Source organism: Oncorhynchus clarkii, chromosome 25, assembly GCF_045791955.1.
Source record: "Oncorhynchus clarkii lewisi isolate Uvic-CL-2024 chromosome 25, UVic_Ocla_1.0, whole genome shotgun sequence".
Classification (NCBI taxonomy): domain Eukaryota; kingdom Metazoa; phylum Chordata; class Actinopteri; order Salmoniformes; family Salmonidae; genus Oncorhynchus; species Oncorhynchus clarkii.
Window position 1 is genome coordinate 27,247,521 of NC_092171.1, and position 17,072 is coordinate 27,264,592.

Genomic DNA, 17,072 nt, shown 5'->3' on the forward strand with positions numbered 1-17,072 from the left:
GAGTTTGCAAAAACATTGGAAATAAATATGTAATTTTCATCAGTTTTATAGCCAAACAGGCCAACTATAAAACTACATTATTCGTAATTTTGTCAATGACTGATATTGGGTAATGAATATTAATTCAATATGACAAATAGGCTAGCCTAAATAAATCTCTTATTGTCCGATTATCACCATCGACCTATTTTGTTTTTAAAGTAATAATGTAATGCACATTTCATAGCTTCAATTATCATGAAGTGATGATGGAATGCCAGCTATTCTACCAACAACATCTTACGTGCACTTTTTCTTTTTAATACTCTGTCTGGTGTTGCTTATCTACAATGCAACAATAACTCAAGGAATGGCTGGTCAAATCCAAATGTATTAATATATGAGTAGGAGTACTTGTACCAGTAAGTGTCAGATACTGTCTGTATGAAATAATAAATAAACACATTTGGTGAGTGCTTATATTTGTCCTATTTCACATATGTAGGCTACAAGTGAATTGGAAATGTTTATTTTTTTTGTATATCCCAACTCCCCTGAGACACTCTTGGGGAGTATATCAACAGCTACCATGGAGCAATTAGGGTAAAGTGCCTTGGCAGATTGTTCACATTGTCAGCTCTGGGATTCAAACTAGTGACCCTTTGGTTACTGACCCAATGCTCTTACCGCTAGGCTTCCTGCCGCCAAAGGCAAATTGGTCACTGGTCTGTGTTGTTCTATGTGTGTGGCTTTAGGTTTTTGTGTCACTGCACTGTACACTGTTCTTCTCTCAGCACATATCAAAGCTGCAGGCTGAAGTAAAATGTAGACTTGGTTCCCTCTATTGTAATCGCACCTCTTTCACCCCAGCTGCCGAAGTAACCCTGATTCAGATTGCCATTTTACCCATGCTAGATTACGGAGACATCATTTATAGATCGGCAGGTAAGGGTGCTCTCGAGCGGCTAGATGTTCTTTACCATTCGGCCATCAAATTTGCCACCAATGCTCCTTGTAGGACACATCATGACACTCTATACTCCTCTGTAAACTGGCCCTCTGTGTACCCACCGCAAGACCCACTGGTTGATGCGTATTAATAAAACCCACTTAGGCCTCACTCCCCCCTATCTGAGATATCTACTGCAGCCCTCATCCTCCACATCCAACACCCGTTCTGTCAGTCACATTCTGTTAAAGGTCTCCAAAGCACACACATCTCTGGGTCGCTCGTCTTTTCAGTTCGCTGCAGCTAGCGACTGGAACGTGCTGCAAAAAACACTCAAACTGGACAGTTTTATCTCAATCTCTTCATTCAAAGTCTCAATCATGGACACACTTACTGACAGTTGTGGCTGCTTTGTGTGATGTATTGTTGTTTCTACCTTTGTTCCCTTTGTGCTGTTGTCTGTGCCCAAAAATGTGTGTACCTTGTTTTGTGTTGCTACCATGTTGTTGTCATATTGTGTTGCTTTCATGCTGTGTTGTCATGTGTCATGCTATGTTGTTGTCTTAGGTCTCTCTTTGTGTCGTGTTGTGTTGTTTCTCTTGTCTTGATGTGTGTTTTGTCCTATTTTTCTACTTAATAGATTTTTAATTTTTTTAAATCCCAACCCCCTTCCCCGCAGGAAGCCTTTTGCCTTTTGGTAGGCCGTCATTGTTAATAAGAATGTGTTCTTAACTGACTTGCGTAGTTAAATAAAGGTTTAAAAAAAATATATACAAATAACAACTCTGTCAGGTAAGTTTTCTGAGAAGGGAAGGAGGGAGGGATACATGCTGCCTGTCCTGCAGTGGGAAAATGCGGAAGTGAGTGAGGAGGGTTTTCAGAGGCGGAGGAATACACCAAGCTATATAGACAGAGATCGCGAGAGATACACACCTTCAACCCATCAGTAGAGGTCCCGGGAACTGGTCAATCTCGTAGTCTAGTTTTAGAAAACTAACACATTCAGCGCCGACAGACATGGTGAGTATTATATCATGTGCTGCGTTGGAAATATTATTTTTAATTCAATATAATTTAAGCAAGCAATGGTAAGGTTTCCTCGTTGCATGAATGCATGCTTTTCCTGCAGAGGAAGATTCGCGTGAACCGTTGAGTGACGGTCGGAGTGATCGTGCGTCGACGCTAGCTTGTCAAATTTTTGGGTGTTACATTTATTGATTATAGGATCCTTCCTACAATTCCTATGCATTGCTGATTGTGTTTTTGATGGAGCGATATTTAAGACAAATGATGATAACTCAAAAGTATATTTTTGTCTGATGATGATCGAGGCAATTACTTCATGTCAGCGAGCCAGACCTGACTCCATGCGCCCGTGAAACAGTAGCATTTTACGGTTTTAATGTTTAACAAAACCCGTGTGCTGATCCGGTAATGGAACGTGTTAAGATTCTGTAACATAATATGTGTAAAATAGAATGTGGGCTATCCAATTATGATCGATATAAAGCTGAACAACCATTGAGATTTTTATATTTTCCACATGCACAAGCGGACCTCTCAATGCAGCGAACAAATATCTGTTGATGCGGTTCGAGGGAGCAGTGCATACGATCTACCGCTGAACCTATCGTACACCCGCCCCCATAAAATCACTGTAATTCAGAATGATATACAATGTTCTAGGAATTTGACAAGATATTGCGTTTGTATTAGGCCACTGTGAACCAGCAGTTCACCAGATCGTGTATCATTTTTACTATGATCAGTGTTTTTCAGGTTATATTACTGTTGTATGATGTAGAATGCATAGTTTCATCTTTCTGCCTCAGGAGACATTAGGGGGAAACTCCATCTATGGAATTAAAGTCTACGTCTTTGCAATATTAACGGAGTTTGATACATGCTGTCAGTCACTTTTTTCTATGGTAATTACAAATAATTGATAGACTTGTTGTTATACGATTTCTAAACACCAATGGCTTCAATTTGATAAAAAATGTAATCTGACATTCTTGTATACTATTTGTCAGGTCGAAAGTGATATGGTACTCTTGGAATAACTAGCTGCCCTATCTCTGACATGACCGTGCATGTTTGATTTATGCCTTGGTCTTACCACTTTTTATACACAGATCTACATTGTTCCATATATCATGTTGTTTTTCAGTTAGTAATTACCATTGTCACTGGAGGTTCAACCTCCAACATACTTTTCTATCGCCTGTCTCCATGGGAGGGATTGGGTTGTATAGCAGCGGGAGAACAGCGTTAAAACATGATTCTCAAAGTAAGTAATGTTCTTGTGCTCAATGCACACATTGTTTCTCCAAAAGCATGGACGTACTGTCTCCACCAATGTGGGGATTACAAAGCTATGGATTGTAGTCTCTGAATCCGTGTGTCCACTGTTTCGGCCCTCGCTCTAATGTTTGATTGGTTGTGGTGGACAATCATAAGAAGGAATCTTTTTAGATGTGTGTAGCTGTGCTGTGAAGGCGTGTACTAAAAGGTTGTGTCGACTCCACTCCCCTGCTCTCGTCTGTAGTAATGCCTCAGTAGATGGGTGGGTCCTCTGCTCTCTGCTGTAGTTGTGGGGACATTGACCCTGCCCCGCTGTAAATCAAATGTATTGGTCACGCCACAGGATCCTGCTGTGTGCCCTAACAAGGAAATGAACGTACTAGAAGACAGCCCCAGTGTATTGAGCTGATCTGCTCTATCAGAGTTAGTGTGGTGACTCCATGTAGAAAAGGCCATTGCACTGTCTGATTGGATTCTTGTTATTCTCGCTTTACTGGCATGGAATGGCCACAACCTAAATGCAGGGTGCCTGACAGCCTTGGCAGTGCCAGGGGGGGTGCTCTTCTGTCTAGGGCTACCATTCTGTAACAATAAGTTACAAATTCAACAATAAGCAGCATAACCAATTGATGTCGATGTGCTGAATATTGCTGCAAGAGATTTATGAGCAAGGTTGGGTGGAGGCTATGAATCTATAGACGATGACTAGGCACTATCACTGCACATGATGTTACATGCTCATATGTAGGGGTAGTGTCTGATTAACTCCATCCCTCTGCTGTAGCTCTATGTTGGAGTCTGGTGCAAAGCATCACTTCTCATTTCTGAGATGTTGTACATTGTCCCTGTTCTAATAAACTTAAATAAAAGTGGAGCTCCAGTCATGTGGGCAGACAGACACAGATGGGACATAGCAGTGACAGGAAGCCCTCACTCCCAATCTTCTGTGTGTCACTACACTACCACCACCACATGGCCCTCAGGGACCACTTGTCATGTCAATGGGATGTGAAAGTGGCTATGCCATGCTGTAGCAGCTATGGTGTTTTTAGGTCTCTGGGCCAGGATAGTATATCAGCAGCTATGGTGTTTTTAGGTCTCTGGGCCAGGATAGTATATCAGGAGCTATGGTGTTTTTAGGTCTCTGGGCCAGGATAGTATATCAGGAGCTATGGTGTTTTTAGGTCTCTGGGCCAGGATAGTATATCAGGAGCTATGGTGTTTTTAGGTCTCTGGGCCAGGATAGTATATCAGGAGCTATGGTGTTTTTAGGTCTCTGGGCCAGGATAGTATATCAGGAGCTATGGTGTTTTTAGGTCTCTGGGCCAGGATAGTATATCAGGAGCTATGGTGTTTTTAGGTCTCTGGGCCAGGATAAGATAGCTGCAGCTATGGTGTTTTTAGGTCTCTGGGCCAGGATGGGATAGCTGCAGCTATGGCAGCAAGCAGTGCTCTCTCATACCTAGGTTGTGCATTTCTTGCAAATCCAGGCCAGATTTCTGGCAGCCATGTGTGTTGGGGGTGTGTGTTGGGGTCTCGTTCCCTGCCCGAGGGGCCAGAGAGGGGGAGGTCCTGGCTGGGGTTCAGCCGTGTTTCATGCTATAGGCTGGGGTTACAGTGGGCTGGCCCTGAGGATCCAGTAGGGTGAGGAGCAGGAGGAGGACCTCCCTTCCGGGCACACTGCCAGAGAATGCTGCTGCTGCCAATGCTCAAGGAACCCAACAGAGGGAGAGAGACAGAGGGAGCCACGGACAAGAAAAAAGGACAGTACAGGACCGGGAAAGAGTGTACAAACAGAGAGGGGTGTAGGTAACACCAGAGAGACAAACATGCAAGCAAAGACAAATCGATAATGCCAAAAGTGAAGAAGGCCTACAGGTTCAGGGAGAGAGAAAGAGGCTAAGGGCCTAAGGATGGTTCAGAGAAAAACAAAGCCATTGTATAGTCTAGCCCTAAATTAAAGCCTATGTATCACAGTGAGGTACGGTGTTTCCACTAGGATTTTCTTCAACAACAAAGGGGATGCAGCGGATGGGTTCATCTTGTGTGGCAGACAGCCGTCAACTTAAGCATCTAGCCTCTCTGACCCTGGATGCTGTCGTCTGTCCAGCTAGCCTGGCAGGGGACCCTAAGCATCATGTGACCAGGCCCTAATCACGGAAATTATCCTTCAGACCCCCTCGTTGGTTTTTGTAACTGTATCACCGAGCTGACAGTCCGGATTGTGGTCGGCGGGGTGGCGAAAAGCAAAACACGATACATTAACCCCAGTGCTTCTGTTGAAACGCCCCATGTGTAAGTTAGGATTCCCAAAGATATCCAATACAGACAGCAGCCCCAATGTTAGGCTGTCGCTACAGTACAGGGGAGGTAGCCAGTCAGTCACATCACTCCATCACTGCCACAGTACCTCAGGCTTCAGGTCAGGTAAACCCTGCTTCTTTATCAGTCTAGTCCTCCTCTCTGTCTGGTGCGTAGTTCGGCCAGCTGAGCCCCACTCCCGAGACTTGACACAGCTCCCCACGGCTAGCAGCCAGAGACCTGACCTGCACAGCTCCAGTCATCCAGACAGGCAGGCTGAGGAGCCCGAGGAGAACCATGTTGCCCAAGAAGGCACCCTGCTACCAGGACGATGATCTGGTTTCTCTGTCCATGTTATATGAGCTTCTAGACCAGCAGCAGTTCTTCTATAAAGAGTTGATTGAGCAGCAGGAGAGGAACTACAAGTCCTTCCTGCAGATGCTGGTGGACTCTACCAATAGTCGCATCGATAGCGTGGTCAAAGAGGTACAGGACATGAAGAATGGCTTGCAGATCACCAAGACCGAGCTGGGGGACATCAGGCGCCAGGGCAACATAAACACCAAACGTGCGGAGTGCCTGGCCGAGGGGCTGGTGATGGTGCGAGAGGCCATGGATGTCGTCCCCTCCAAGGCCGGGGGGTCCAATGGGAAGCCCAAGAAGGGTACTCTACTTCTGGACTGCAAGCCAGAAACGAGGATAGCAGATACCTGGCAGGAACAGCCTAAGGCAAAGAGGCTGGTAGCCGACCTGACCGACCTGCATTTTGACGATTTTCAGGTCCCAACACTCTGCTATGCCTTCTGAGTGATGGGGAAGCTGAAATTGGTTGAATACTGTATGAGTGATCTGATGGGGTAGCTTCTGTGGTGTGCTCCGGTTACTGTATAAGTGATCTGATGGGGTAGCTGCTGTGGTGTGCTCCGGTTACTGTATGACTGATCTGATGGGGTAGCTGCTGTGGTGTGCTCCGGTTACTGTATGACTGATCTGATGGGGTAGCTGCTGTGGTGTGCTCCGGTTACTGTGTGAGTGATCTGATGGGGTAGCTGCTGTGGTGTGCTCCGGTTACTGTGTGACTGATCTGATGGGGTAGCTGCTGTGGTGTGCTCCGGTTACTGTATGACTGATCTGATGGGGTAGCTGCTGTGGTGTGCTCCGGTTACTGTATGACTGATCTGATGGGGTAGCTGCTGTGGTGTGCTCCGGTTACTGTGTGAGTGATCTGATGGGGTAGCTGCTGTGGTGTGCTCCGGTTACTGTGTGACTGATCTGATGGGGTAGCTGCTGTGGTGTGCTCCGGTTACTGTATGACTGATCTGATGGGGTAGCTGCTGTGGTGTGCTCCGGTTACTGTATGACTGATCTGATGGGGTAGCTGCTGTGGTGTGCTCCGGTTACTGTGTGACTGATCTGATGGGGTAGCTGCTGTGGTGTGCTCCGGTTACTGTGTGACTGATCTGATGGGGTAGCTGCTGTGGTGTGCTCCGGTTACTGTATGACTGATCTGATGGGGTAGCTGCTGAACGGAGATAGTAGAACAGGCTCTAATTTTGGACAGTTCTCTTTAGTAGACGTGTAGAGTGAGAGCAGATTTTGTGGGGAACATGGCTGGTTGGGTGTGAAGTGTTCTCTAAATGTGACTACCAGTGTCTTTACTGTCCTCATGCATTGTGTGTGTTTACTGTAGGCATATATTAAATTTAAAGTGGGAAATGTGTCCTGCATACCTCCGTAGAGGGAGGCGTTTCATCCCAATGTGATCATTGTATTCATATCTCGTCAGCAGATGAGCCGTGTTGCTGAAATGTAAATATGAGATCCACTGTGTGATGACTCATAGAGAACAACCGATAATATCGGCACGGACGATTTCTCCATTATAGAGCGAGCGCACTGTTTTCTCATAGAACTCCTGCAAGTAGGCCTATCTGGAGGCGAAACAAATCACACCTGTTTATGCGAGGTGCTGGCTAGCGGAGTAGAAACACCTGTTTATGCGAGGTGCTGGCTAGCGGAGTAGAACACCTGTTTATGCGAGGTGCTGGCTAGCGGAGTAGAACACCTGTTTATGCGAGGTGCTGGCTAGCGGAGTAGAACACCTGTTTATGCGAGGTGCTGGCTAGCGGAGTAGAACACCTGTTTATGCGAGGTGCTGGCTAGCGGAGTAGAACACCTGTTTATGCGAGGTGCTGGCTAGCGGAGTAGAACACCTGTTTATGCGAGGTGCTGGCTAGCGGAGTAGAACACCTGTTTATGCGAGGTGCTGGCTAGCGGAGTAGAACACCTGTTTATGCGAGGTGCTGGCTAGCGGAGTAGAACACCTGTTTATGCGAGGTGCTGGCTAGCGGAGTAGAACACCTGTTTATGCGAGGTGCTGGCTAGCGGAGTAGAACACCTGTTTATGCGAGGTGCTGGCTAGCGGAGTAGAACACCTGTTTATGCGAGGTGCTGGCTAGCGGAGTAGAACACCTGTTTATGCGAGGTGCTGGCTAGCGGAGTAGAACACTTGAAAAAGAAAAGGAGAGTCGCACACTCTAAGAGCTCAGAAGCAATAATTTTACCAACGTTTCGACCGACAAGCTGTCTTCATCAGGGTATAATGTTCAGTAGGCCTAACATGGACCCAAATGAAAAGGAATCAGATTGTTTGTCATGTGTAGCCCCAAAGACCACTGGAATCAGCCAAAACAAGCTCAATAACTCCATGCATGCATACACTCCCATTGAATATGAATTCACCTGACCTATCTTGATTTACTCAGTTTATCAAGAGATTGACCATTTTTAAATAGATGACAATTAAAAATAAAGTCAAATGCATTGTATAGTTTTATAATTTATTTGTTATTGCATAAATGGTTGTCTCTGGAAAAAGTTATTGTAAAAATGTTATTATTTATTATCGGCATAAAGTATTGTCCATGGACCTCCTTGGTCGTTTTCTAGGGATGAGCAGAGCGGCAGAGGAACCAATCAACATGCATGTTAAACTGTTGTGCAATGATTGGCCTGGCCTCTCCTCCGTGGCATTGCTGTGCATTGTAACTTAACAGCACAGACAGACAGACAGACAGGGTGTCTTCTCCACCAGTTTACTACTGTATTCTCTGCTCTGCCTTAGCTGGATCGTTACCTTGGCTACATAACATCTGATCTCTTGCTCAGAGATCACTGGCTAATATCTGCTGCTCAGAGGTGGGCTAGGATGGAAAGGGAAGAAATTGGGCAGTTTGCTGTAGTGCTGCTTGTGTTCAGAGTCGTTAGCCAAAATACAATGCCATTGATCTTTGTTTTTCCCTCTCTGTCCTCAGGCTGACCAACTAACAGAGGAGCAGATTGCCGGTAAGCAGTTCAGCACACACACATTTGAGCTGTGAATGAATATTTAATGTGAGTGAGGCATGTCTGCTAGCTCCTGACCACTGATGAAAACATGACATTAGCATCATCACTAACGGCTACACAAAGTGGTAGACCAACACGCACACACAGAGGGACATTCCTGTGCTGTTGCCTCTTCAAAAGGTTGAAGGAATATACAAATCACTTATGCATTTTGTTCATGTCGTATGGTAATAAGTTCAATACATTTAGTTAATTTCCTACCAAGTTGAATACATTGTTGAATTGCGTTTTAATGTCTGGATTTCGTGATTCCAGCCGCGTTCTCAACGCAGATTTTATACGGCCCTAATAATGGGCAGATACCTCACCAATGGCAGACGGAGACCTAGCAGACATACCTGTTGTTGACAAGACTTTTATCCGCTCACCTTTACAATTAACAAATGTAATCTTTTCAAGTCTTTCCATAGCCCAGGAGGTCAAGCTTAGGTGTGATTACTGGGTGAAACCTTAACTTAATTAAGTAGCCTACACTCTTAGAAAAAAAAAACATTTCCTTATAGAACCAAAAAGGGTTCTGTTTCTTTCATCTATGGAACCCCTAAAAGTGTATATACATGGAACCCGACGGGTTCTTCTTGACTGAACCAAAATTGGAATACAGAACCCTGTATGGTGAAATTTATGAATTATGGCTACTACTTATAAATAGTATTAATTTTAGCTAAGAATATAATAAACCATTTAATAATGGACAAAAGACCAGCATCATTGAGATTTTGTTATTATATTCAAACATACTTTGGAAATATGCACTGGTAGCCAGGGAGGCGTCTCTTCGTTTGAACGATTGCCCACGTCAGTCTTGGTACCAACTCTAGCTGACTCCTTTATTGAACAGCACAATATGTGCTGGGAAGAAGAAAAAAGTAGCAAAACATGAGTTAATCTACCAAAATTGAGACAAAATGCTCTGCAGACATATCATTTTTTCTGGTGTAGATTAGAAGAACAATTGACATGCAGTTGTCAGCAGCAGCAGCAGAAGAGCAAAACATGGTGTGTTATGTCATGATTAACTAGGCTATTGAATCACCAAGACTTATTATAAATCATTTAGATGCATACCTCTTCTCAGTCAGCCCACCACCTGCTTTCATCAAGGGTCAGCAGCAGTCCTCAAATGGCTTCATGAAACATAGTCCCCTCATTTGACTCCATACTGAAATAAAGTAACATTTAGCTAATTGCCAATGTCAGGCTAGGTCTGTAGCTCTATTTGGCATATTCCATAATGTTTACTTGTAAGCTTTGGCTAGCTAGCTTGTAAAGTGGCTAATACAAGTAGCCTAGCTTTTTCCTGTCTGGCTAGATGGCTAGCTTACATACGGTGCTCAAATTCTAATAACTTTTAGTTATCTAGCTATAGCTTGTGACTTTAGCTTCATATATTTGAATGAAATCATCAACTTTGCTTAACTTTTTAATAAATGTAAAAAATAATGTGCTTATTTGTAAGCTACACTACATGACCGAAAGTATGTGGACACCTCATCAAAAATGTCATTCCAATATCATAGGCATTGATATGGAGTTGCCCCCCCCCCCTTGCTGCTATAACAGCCTCCACTCTTTTAGGAAGGCATTCCAGTAGATGTTGGGGACTTGCTTCCATTCATCCACAAGGCCTGGCTCGCAGTCAGCGTTCCAATTCATCCCAAAGGTGTTTGGGGTTGAGGTCAAGGCTCTGTGCAGGCCACTCAAGTTCTTTCACACTGATCTTGACAAACCATCTCTGTATGGACCTCGCTTTGTGCATGGGGGCATTGTCTTGCTGAAATGAGAAAGGGCCTTCCCTATACTGTTGCCATGAAGTTGAAAGCACAGAATTGTCTAGAATGTGGACACCCCTTCAAATTAGTGGATTTGGCAATTTCAGCCACACCTGTTGCCGACAGGTGTAGACAATTGATTTCACAGCCATGCAATGTCCATAGAAAAAACATTGGCATTAGAATGGCCTTACTGAAGAGCTCAGTTTGTCAAATTTTGAAAAAATGTCTAAAATCCTGATTTTGCTTTGTCATTATGGGGTATTGTGTGTAGATTGATGGAATAAAACAATTTCATCCATTTTAGAATCTGGCTGTAACCTAACAAAATGTGCAGAAGGGGAAGTGGTCTGAATACTTTCCGAATGCACTGTACAACCTCAAAGAACCCTTTTTTTCAAAGAGGTTAGATAAGATAAGTCTAATCAAAATGTATTGGTCACATGCGCCAAAATACAACAGGTATGCTTTCTTACAAGCCCTTAACCAACAATGCAGTTTTAAGAAAAATAAGTGTAAAGTAACATGATTAAAGAGCAGCAGTAAAATAACAATAGCGAGGCTATATTCAGGAGGTACAGGGGCACTGTTTAGTCAAGGTAATTGAGATATGTACATGTAGGTAGCATTAAAGTGACTGCATAGATAATAAACAGAGTAGCAGCAGCATAAAAGAGGGGGACAGGCAATGCAAATAGTCTGGGTAGCCATTTGATTAGTTGGCTTATGGCTGTTAAGAAGTCTTTTGGACCTAGACTTGGTGCTCTGATACCACTTGCTGTGCGGTAGCAGAGAGAACTAGGGTGGCTGGAGTCTTTGACAATTTTTAGGGCCTTCCTCTGACACCGCATGGTATAGAGGTCCTGTATGGCAGGAAGCTTGGCCCCAGTGATGTACTGGGCCGTACCCACTACCCTCTGTAGGGAGGCTGAGCAGTTGCCATACCAGGCAGTGGTGCAACCAGTTAGGATGCTCTCGATGGTGCAGCTGTAGAACCTTTTGAGGATCTGGAGACTAATGACAAGTCTTTTCAGTCTCCTGAAGGGGAATAGGCTTTGTCGTGCCCTATTCACGACTGTTTTGGTGTGTTTGGACCATGATAGTTTGTTGGTGATGTGGACACCAAGGAACTTGAAGCTCTCAGCTTGCTCTACTACAGCTCTGTCGATGAGAATGGGGTGTGCTCAGTCCTCCTTTTCCTGTAGTCCACAATCATCTCCTTTGTCTTGATCATGTCGAGGGAGAGGTTGTTGTCCTGGCACCACACGGCCAGGTCTCTGACCTCCTCCCTATAAGCTGTCTCGTCGGTGATCAGGCCTACCACTGTTGTGTCATCGGCAAACTTAATGATGGTGTTGCAGTCGTGCCTGGCTGTGCAGTCATGAGTGAACAGGGAGTAGAGGAGGGGACTAAGCACGCACCCCTGAGGGATCCTCGTGTTGAGGATCAGGGTGGCAGATGTGTTACCTACCCTTACCACCGGGGGGTGGCCCGACAGGAAGTCCAGGATCCAGTTGCAGAGCGAGGTGTTTAGTCCCAGGGTCCTTAGCTTAGTGATGTGCTTTGAGGGCACTATGGTGTTGAACGCTGAGATGTTGTCAATGAATAGCATTCTCACGTAGGTGTTCCTTTTGTCCAGGTGGGAAAGGGCAGTGTGGAGTGCAATAGAGATTGCATCATCTGTGGATCTGTTGGGGCGGTATGCAAATTGGAGTGTGTCTAGGGTTTCTGGGATAATGATGTTGATGTGAGCAATGACCAGCCTTTCAAAGCTCTTCAATGGCTACAGACGTGAGTGCTACGGGTCGGTGACTAATTGTCTAATCAAGTTTTTACTGTAGCTCAGATGTGATATTTTTCCTTGTATTTATTTTGGACACATCTTCTTTTCTGCAGAGTTCAAGGAGGCATTCTCCTTGTTCGATAAGGACGGCGATGGCACCATCACAACCAAAGAGCTGGGCACTGTGATGAGGTCGCTGGGACAGAACCCCACAGAGGCTGAGCTGCAGGACATGATCAACGAGGTCGATGCTGATGGTGAGTTCCGCCTGCTGGGGTCCAACAGTGTAGGGTGAAGTTGCCCCAGATGCTGATCTTGGTTCAATTTATAATTTTCACCTGTAATGGTTAGGATTGGGGGAGGGGAAGCTGATCTTAAGTCTGTAGCTATGGGGAAACTTCACCCTGGAGTGTGTCCAACTAGGGTTGTAAAGTTCCAGGTTTTCCAGAAATCCTAGGTGGTGGATTCCTGGAATTGGGTGAGAATCCTCCAACTGGGATTTCTGGAGAAGCTGAGAATGAGTAGCAGAAGTACTACTCTATTTCCTTGGGCTGTGTGTGTGTCGGTTCAGTCACTATAGAATTAACCAGCATGTAGTCCTAAATAAAACCGTAACCTCTGGTTCGTTCAGCCATTCCTATGGTGAAAGAATAGGGTTTTGGGATAAACGCTGAAAATAAGGTCTGAGGTAAACACAGGCTTAGATCTTATTTGTTTTGTTCTGAGACAATATCAGTCAACATGACCTTTTATGAATTATGAGACCTTTTTATGTACTTTTTTTTGATTACATAAATCTTTCATAATTCACTAAGTTATGTTAGCTGATGAAGATTATCTCATTGATCAAATTTTATAAGCTCTCCTAAGCCTGTGATTTTAACACACTTTATTTTCGCAGTGTATCCAAAAACTAAACTTTCCCATAGGTTTTATCCAATGAAACATGCTGGAGTTGGTGCATACAAAAAGTCACCATTACTATTGCTCTCTATACTAATCTCCCTTCTGGAAGTCAATCTGATGGTGATGAGTAGTGATTCTTATTGACCAGTTATTGATAGAGTTCTTGATGCGTTCATCCACGTCCTAACTTGTGTTAGTGCTTGGACTGGAGGTGTTGTCATTGAACACCATGTCTTCTATCTGACTGTCTGTCACTATCTAGGTCAGGCAGACCGAGCGACTGGCTGCAACAAAGCCAGTTAAATAACCGCAGTAGGTAATAATGGCCTAGTGAAATCCATGACATAATCCGCTCTGCTGGGCTGTACATTCTGAGGCCACACGGCCCAGGGAAATGGTTCACATCAGCTGTGGTAGACCCTGCCTACACACAAACAACAGTAGCAGTCCAGTTATTCACACGCTGAGGAAGGTGAAACAGCCAGTCTGTGCATTATACGGCCCTATATAAGTAATGTAATAGTCACACACACACACACACACACACACACACTAGGGACATGCAGAGTGGAGAACAGACGTGCATTGATTCACTGGGGAACTGTATGTCAGCCATGTTCCACCAGGGGAGGGGACAGCTGTGTGCTCAGGAGAACACTCTTCCCCAGGAATCACACATGATCACACACTTAAATCCCAACAGCCCTCAGCTGTTTTTCAGCCATGTAAATACTTGGGCCTAAAAAAAAAATTTGGGGGGGGCGCTTAAGTTGAAACAATGTATAAACAAAACCAGATATAAAGTATGTAGAAAAGATAATGGAATTATAGTTTTTTATAATATAACCTTTGAGAAGTAAATCACTTAAATAAAATCTAGAATCAGTGAGAATTTGAAAAATGTCAAAAACAAATAATTTAAAGTATTGATTTTTGTTTGAGCAAAATAACACCGCATTAATCATGGCAAAATGCATAGAATTGCAGGAAATTTGGTTAAACATGGCTAAATGTCTCTACACTACCAAGGTGGGGGGCCTCAAATGTTCTCTCAAATTTGGCCGCGCTGACTGCGCCCATTGGCATGCCCCCTGCCACACCCACCATCTAAGCCCCTTTTTGATCAATAAAAAACCCTTCCTAAGCCCCCTTTTTTTTATCTAGATAAATCCCTCGACTGTACCTCCTATTACACTGTTGTCGTGGTCTACCGTACACAGCCCACTCTAGACAACGCATGGCCTGTTGCAACTGGGGTTTTAATCCCAGATAAGTAACTATCAATTCTGCCTATCCACTTCTACTGGACTCCCCCTTTCCAACGGTCTACAAAAAGCAAGCCAAACCCTCTCTCTCCCTCTCTCCATCTCCCAGGCAATGGAACCATTGACTTCCCAGAGTTCCTTACAATGATGGCCAGGAAAATGAAGGACACAGACAGCGAGGAGGAGATTCGCGAGGCGTTCCGGGTATTCGACAAGGTAAGGATTGTTTGTGTGACTGATTTTATTTATTCACCTCATGTATACATTTCCTTTGTTTGTCAAGCAGTAAATGGTCAGTGATATCCTGTATGGTTGCTCTTACTGCATACATAAATTACATTGGTATGTTAAAGTCCCTTTGTAAAAGGCAGGTGTGTTTACTGTGAGGTCACACACTCCTCACATCGTCTCCCCTGCAGGATGGGAATGGTTACATTAGTGCAGCAGAGCTCCGTCATGTCATGACAAACCTGGGAGAGAAGTTAACAGACGAGGAGGTCGATGAGATGATCAGAGAAGCCGACATCGACGGAGACGGACAGGTCAACTATGAAGGTAAGAAGAGGACAATGGAACTTTTCTCTCTCCCGATCTTGTTCTGCTGTGAGGGAGTGTACAGTAGTTCTCAGCAGTGTCCCTATGGGGGGCCTTGATTCGGGACAGCTGTCGCCCACTCAGTCATCTTCACCATGCTACTGTACAGTAGAGCCAGTCTTTTGTTTCTACTGCTCCCCGCATCCCTTCTCTACAGCTCCAATCCCCCTCTTCTCTCATCACTTTGTACTGCCCGATCCCCCTCTTCACTCTCTACCACTCTCATCCCCCTCTTCTCTCATCACTTTGTACTGCCCGATTCCCCCTGTTATTTCTTATATAATTGGTCCATCTCTCTGTAATGGGATATTGGACTTATGTAAACAGTCTCCTATGACGATGACCGATAACAGTTTAATTTGTTTTATGATCTGTATGTCTTGATTTGTCTGTGACGGACATGTTTTATTTAATTATGTCTGGATCTGTGAAGTGTAATTGCTGGTTTGATCAGTGGTTGGTTGGTTTCTGTTTGTTCTCATGTCTATTTTGTTTTTGCTTTGCTCTTTTGTCCACAGAATTTGTACAAATGATGACAGCAAAATGAAGTTCTCCTACCCTTCTCCTGGCCTCCTTAGAAGACAAAAAAAAATCAGTCACATGTTTTACTTACCTCTTGCAAAAATCATACTGTTTCTGTATAGAAAACATAACTGAATGTTGAAAAAAATACAAATCTGTCCACATAAATTAAGCAAAAATAAATGATCTGCATGTACTGGTTAGTGGTCCTGTCCCCAAAGATGAGTTTAGACATCAGTAATAAGATAAAATAATACCTGTAAACAAAATGTCAACAACTAAAGAAAGCACTTGGTGAACTGCCTATTGGTTCCAGTTGCTAGTGGTAATGTTTGGGCTGACCATTTTCTATATTTTTCTGTTTCTGTTCTTCATGCATGCAGCTTGAGACTGGTGCCGCAGTCTGGCCAATGGGCTCACTCTGATTCCACATGGGTACCGTTGGTGGGTTTTGGTGCAGTCTATATTGAGAGACGAGCTCACGAGATGGGGATGGGGAGTCCTACTAAACCACCGAGGTTGGTGCACCTTAATTGGGGAGGATGGGCTTGTGATAATGGCTGGACCGGGATGTGTGGAATGGTATCAAATGGCTCAAACGCATGGTTTCCATGTCTTTGATGCCATTCCATTCACTCCATTCCAGCCATTATTATGGGCTGTCCTCCCCTCAGCAGCCTCCACTGTACTAAACTCACATAGAGATGGAATTAATGGGACCTTTTGCAGTTTGCTTAATTCATTACAAAAATTAATATTTTTAAGATGATGAACATTTACAAAATAAATACATTTAGAACTATGTTTGGCATGTTGGGAATATTTGGAGTTCTGTTTCCTTGTTGTGTGTGAAACTTTGGGTAGGATTCAAGGGTGGGAGGTGGGCTGGAGATCTTTTTACCTGCTAGGGGAAGTCTTTGTTTTTTTTTGGCAAGGGAATGCGGATGTACCGTCAATGTTTCTACCTTCTGTGTCTCGACTCCATGATGGTTGCGTGTGGGTTTTGAGTGACCTACAGCGCATCATAGTGTCTTCAACACCAGAGTCTTCTCTAGACTGTCCATCTTGAGTTCAGTTTACCTTCATTCCAAGTTGTACATGCTAGTCTTTGATTATAATTTTTTTTTCAATAAAATACCATGAACTTAACCTTAACTCTCCCACCATTTCCTTTGTGTGCTTTGTGCATGCACATCTGTTGGTTGCGACACTGAGTGATCTTGTATTACATTAGAATAGGACAGGTTTGATAACCCAAATGTCTCTCCTTGAAGATTATGTCCTTTAAC

The 17,072-nt window shown here is 44.1% G+C and overlaps 1 protein-coding gene across 2 annotated transcripts; it reads left to right on the forward strand.

Annotated features, from left to right (window-relative positions):
- Positions 1–1,790: 1,790 nt before the first annotated feature.
- Positions 1,791–16,932, forward strand: LOC139384099 (calmodulin-1). Of its 2 annotated transcripts, XM_071128745.1 has the most exons (6): positions 1,791–1,948; positions 8,848–8,878; positions 12,610–12,753; positions 14,777–14,883; positions 15,087–15,222; positions 15,780–16,932. In XM_071128745.1, exons 1-6 carry the CDS (start codon positions 1,946–1,948, stop codon positions 15,806–15,808), a joined length of 450 nt encoding a protein of 149 aa, XP_070984846.1. In that variant the 5' UTR covers positions 1,791–1,945; the 3' UTR covers positions 15,809–16,932. The 2 variants fall into 2 exon arrangements, with proteins under 2 accessions (XP_070984846.1, XP_070984845.1); XM_071128744.1 differs by lacking the exons at positions 1,791–1,948; positions 8,848–8,878 and adding an exon at positions 12,328–12,504.
- Positions 16,933–17,072: the final 140 nt, after the last annotated feature.

Coding starts and splice junctions, on each gene's coding strand:
- LOC139384099 (XM_071128744.1), top strand. CDS start 12,468: ATGACCAGCCTTTCAAAGCTCTTCAATGGCTACAGAC. Junction 12,505..12,609: donor GCTCTTCAATGGCTACAGAC/GTGAGTGCTACG, acceptor TCTTTTCTGCAG/AGTTCAAGGAGGCATTCTCC. Junction 14,884..15,086: donor CGTTCCGGGTATTCGACAAG/GTAAGGATTGTT, acceptor TCTCCCCTGCAG/GATGGGAATGGTTACATTAG.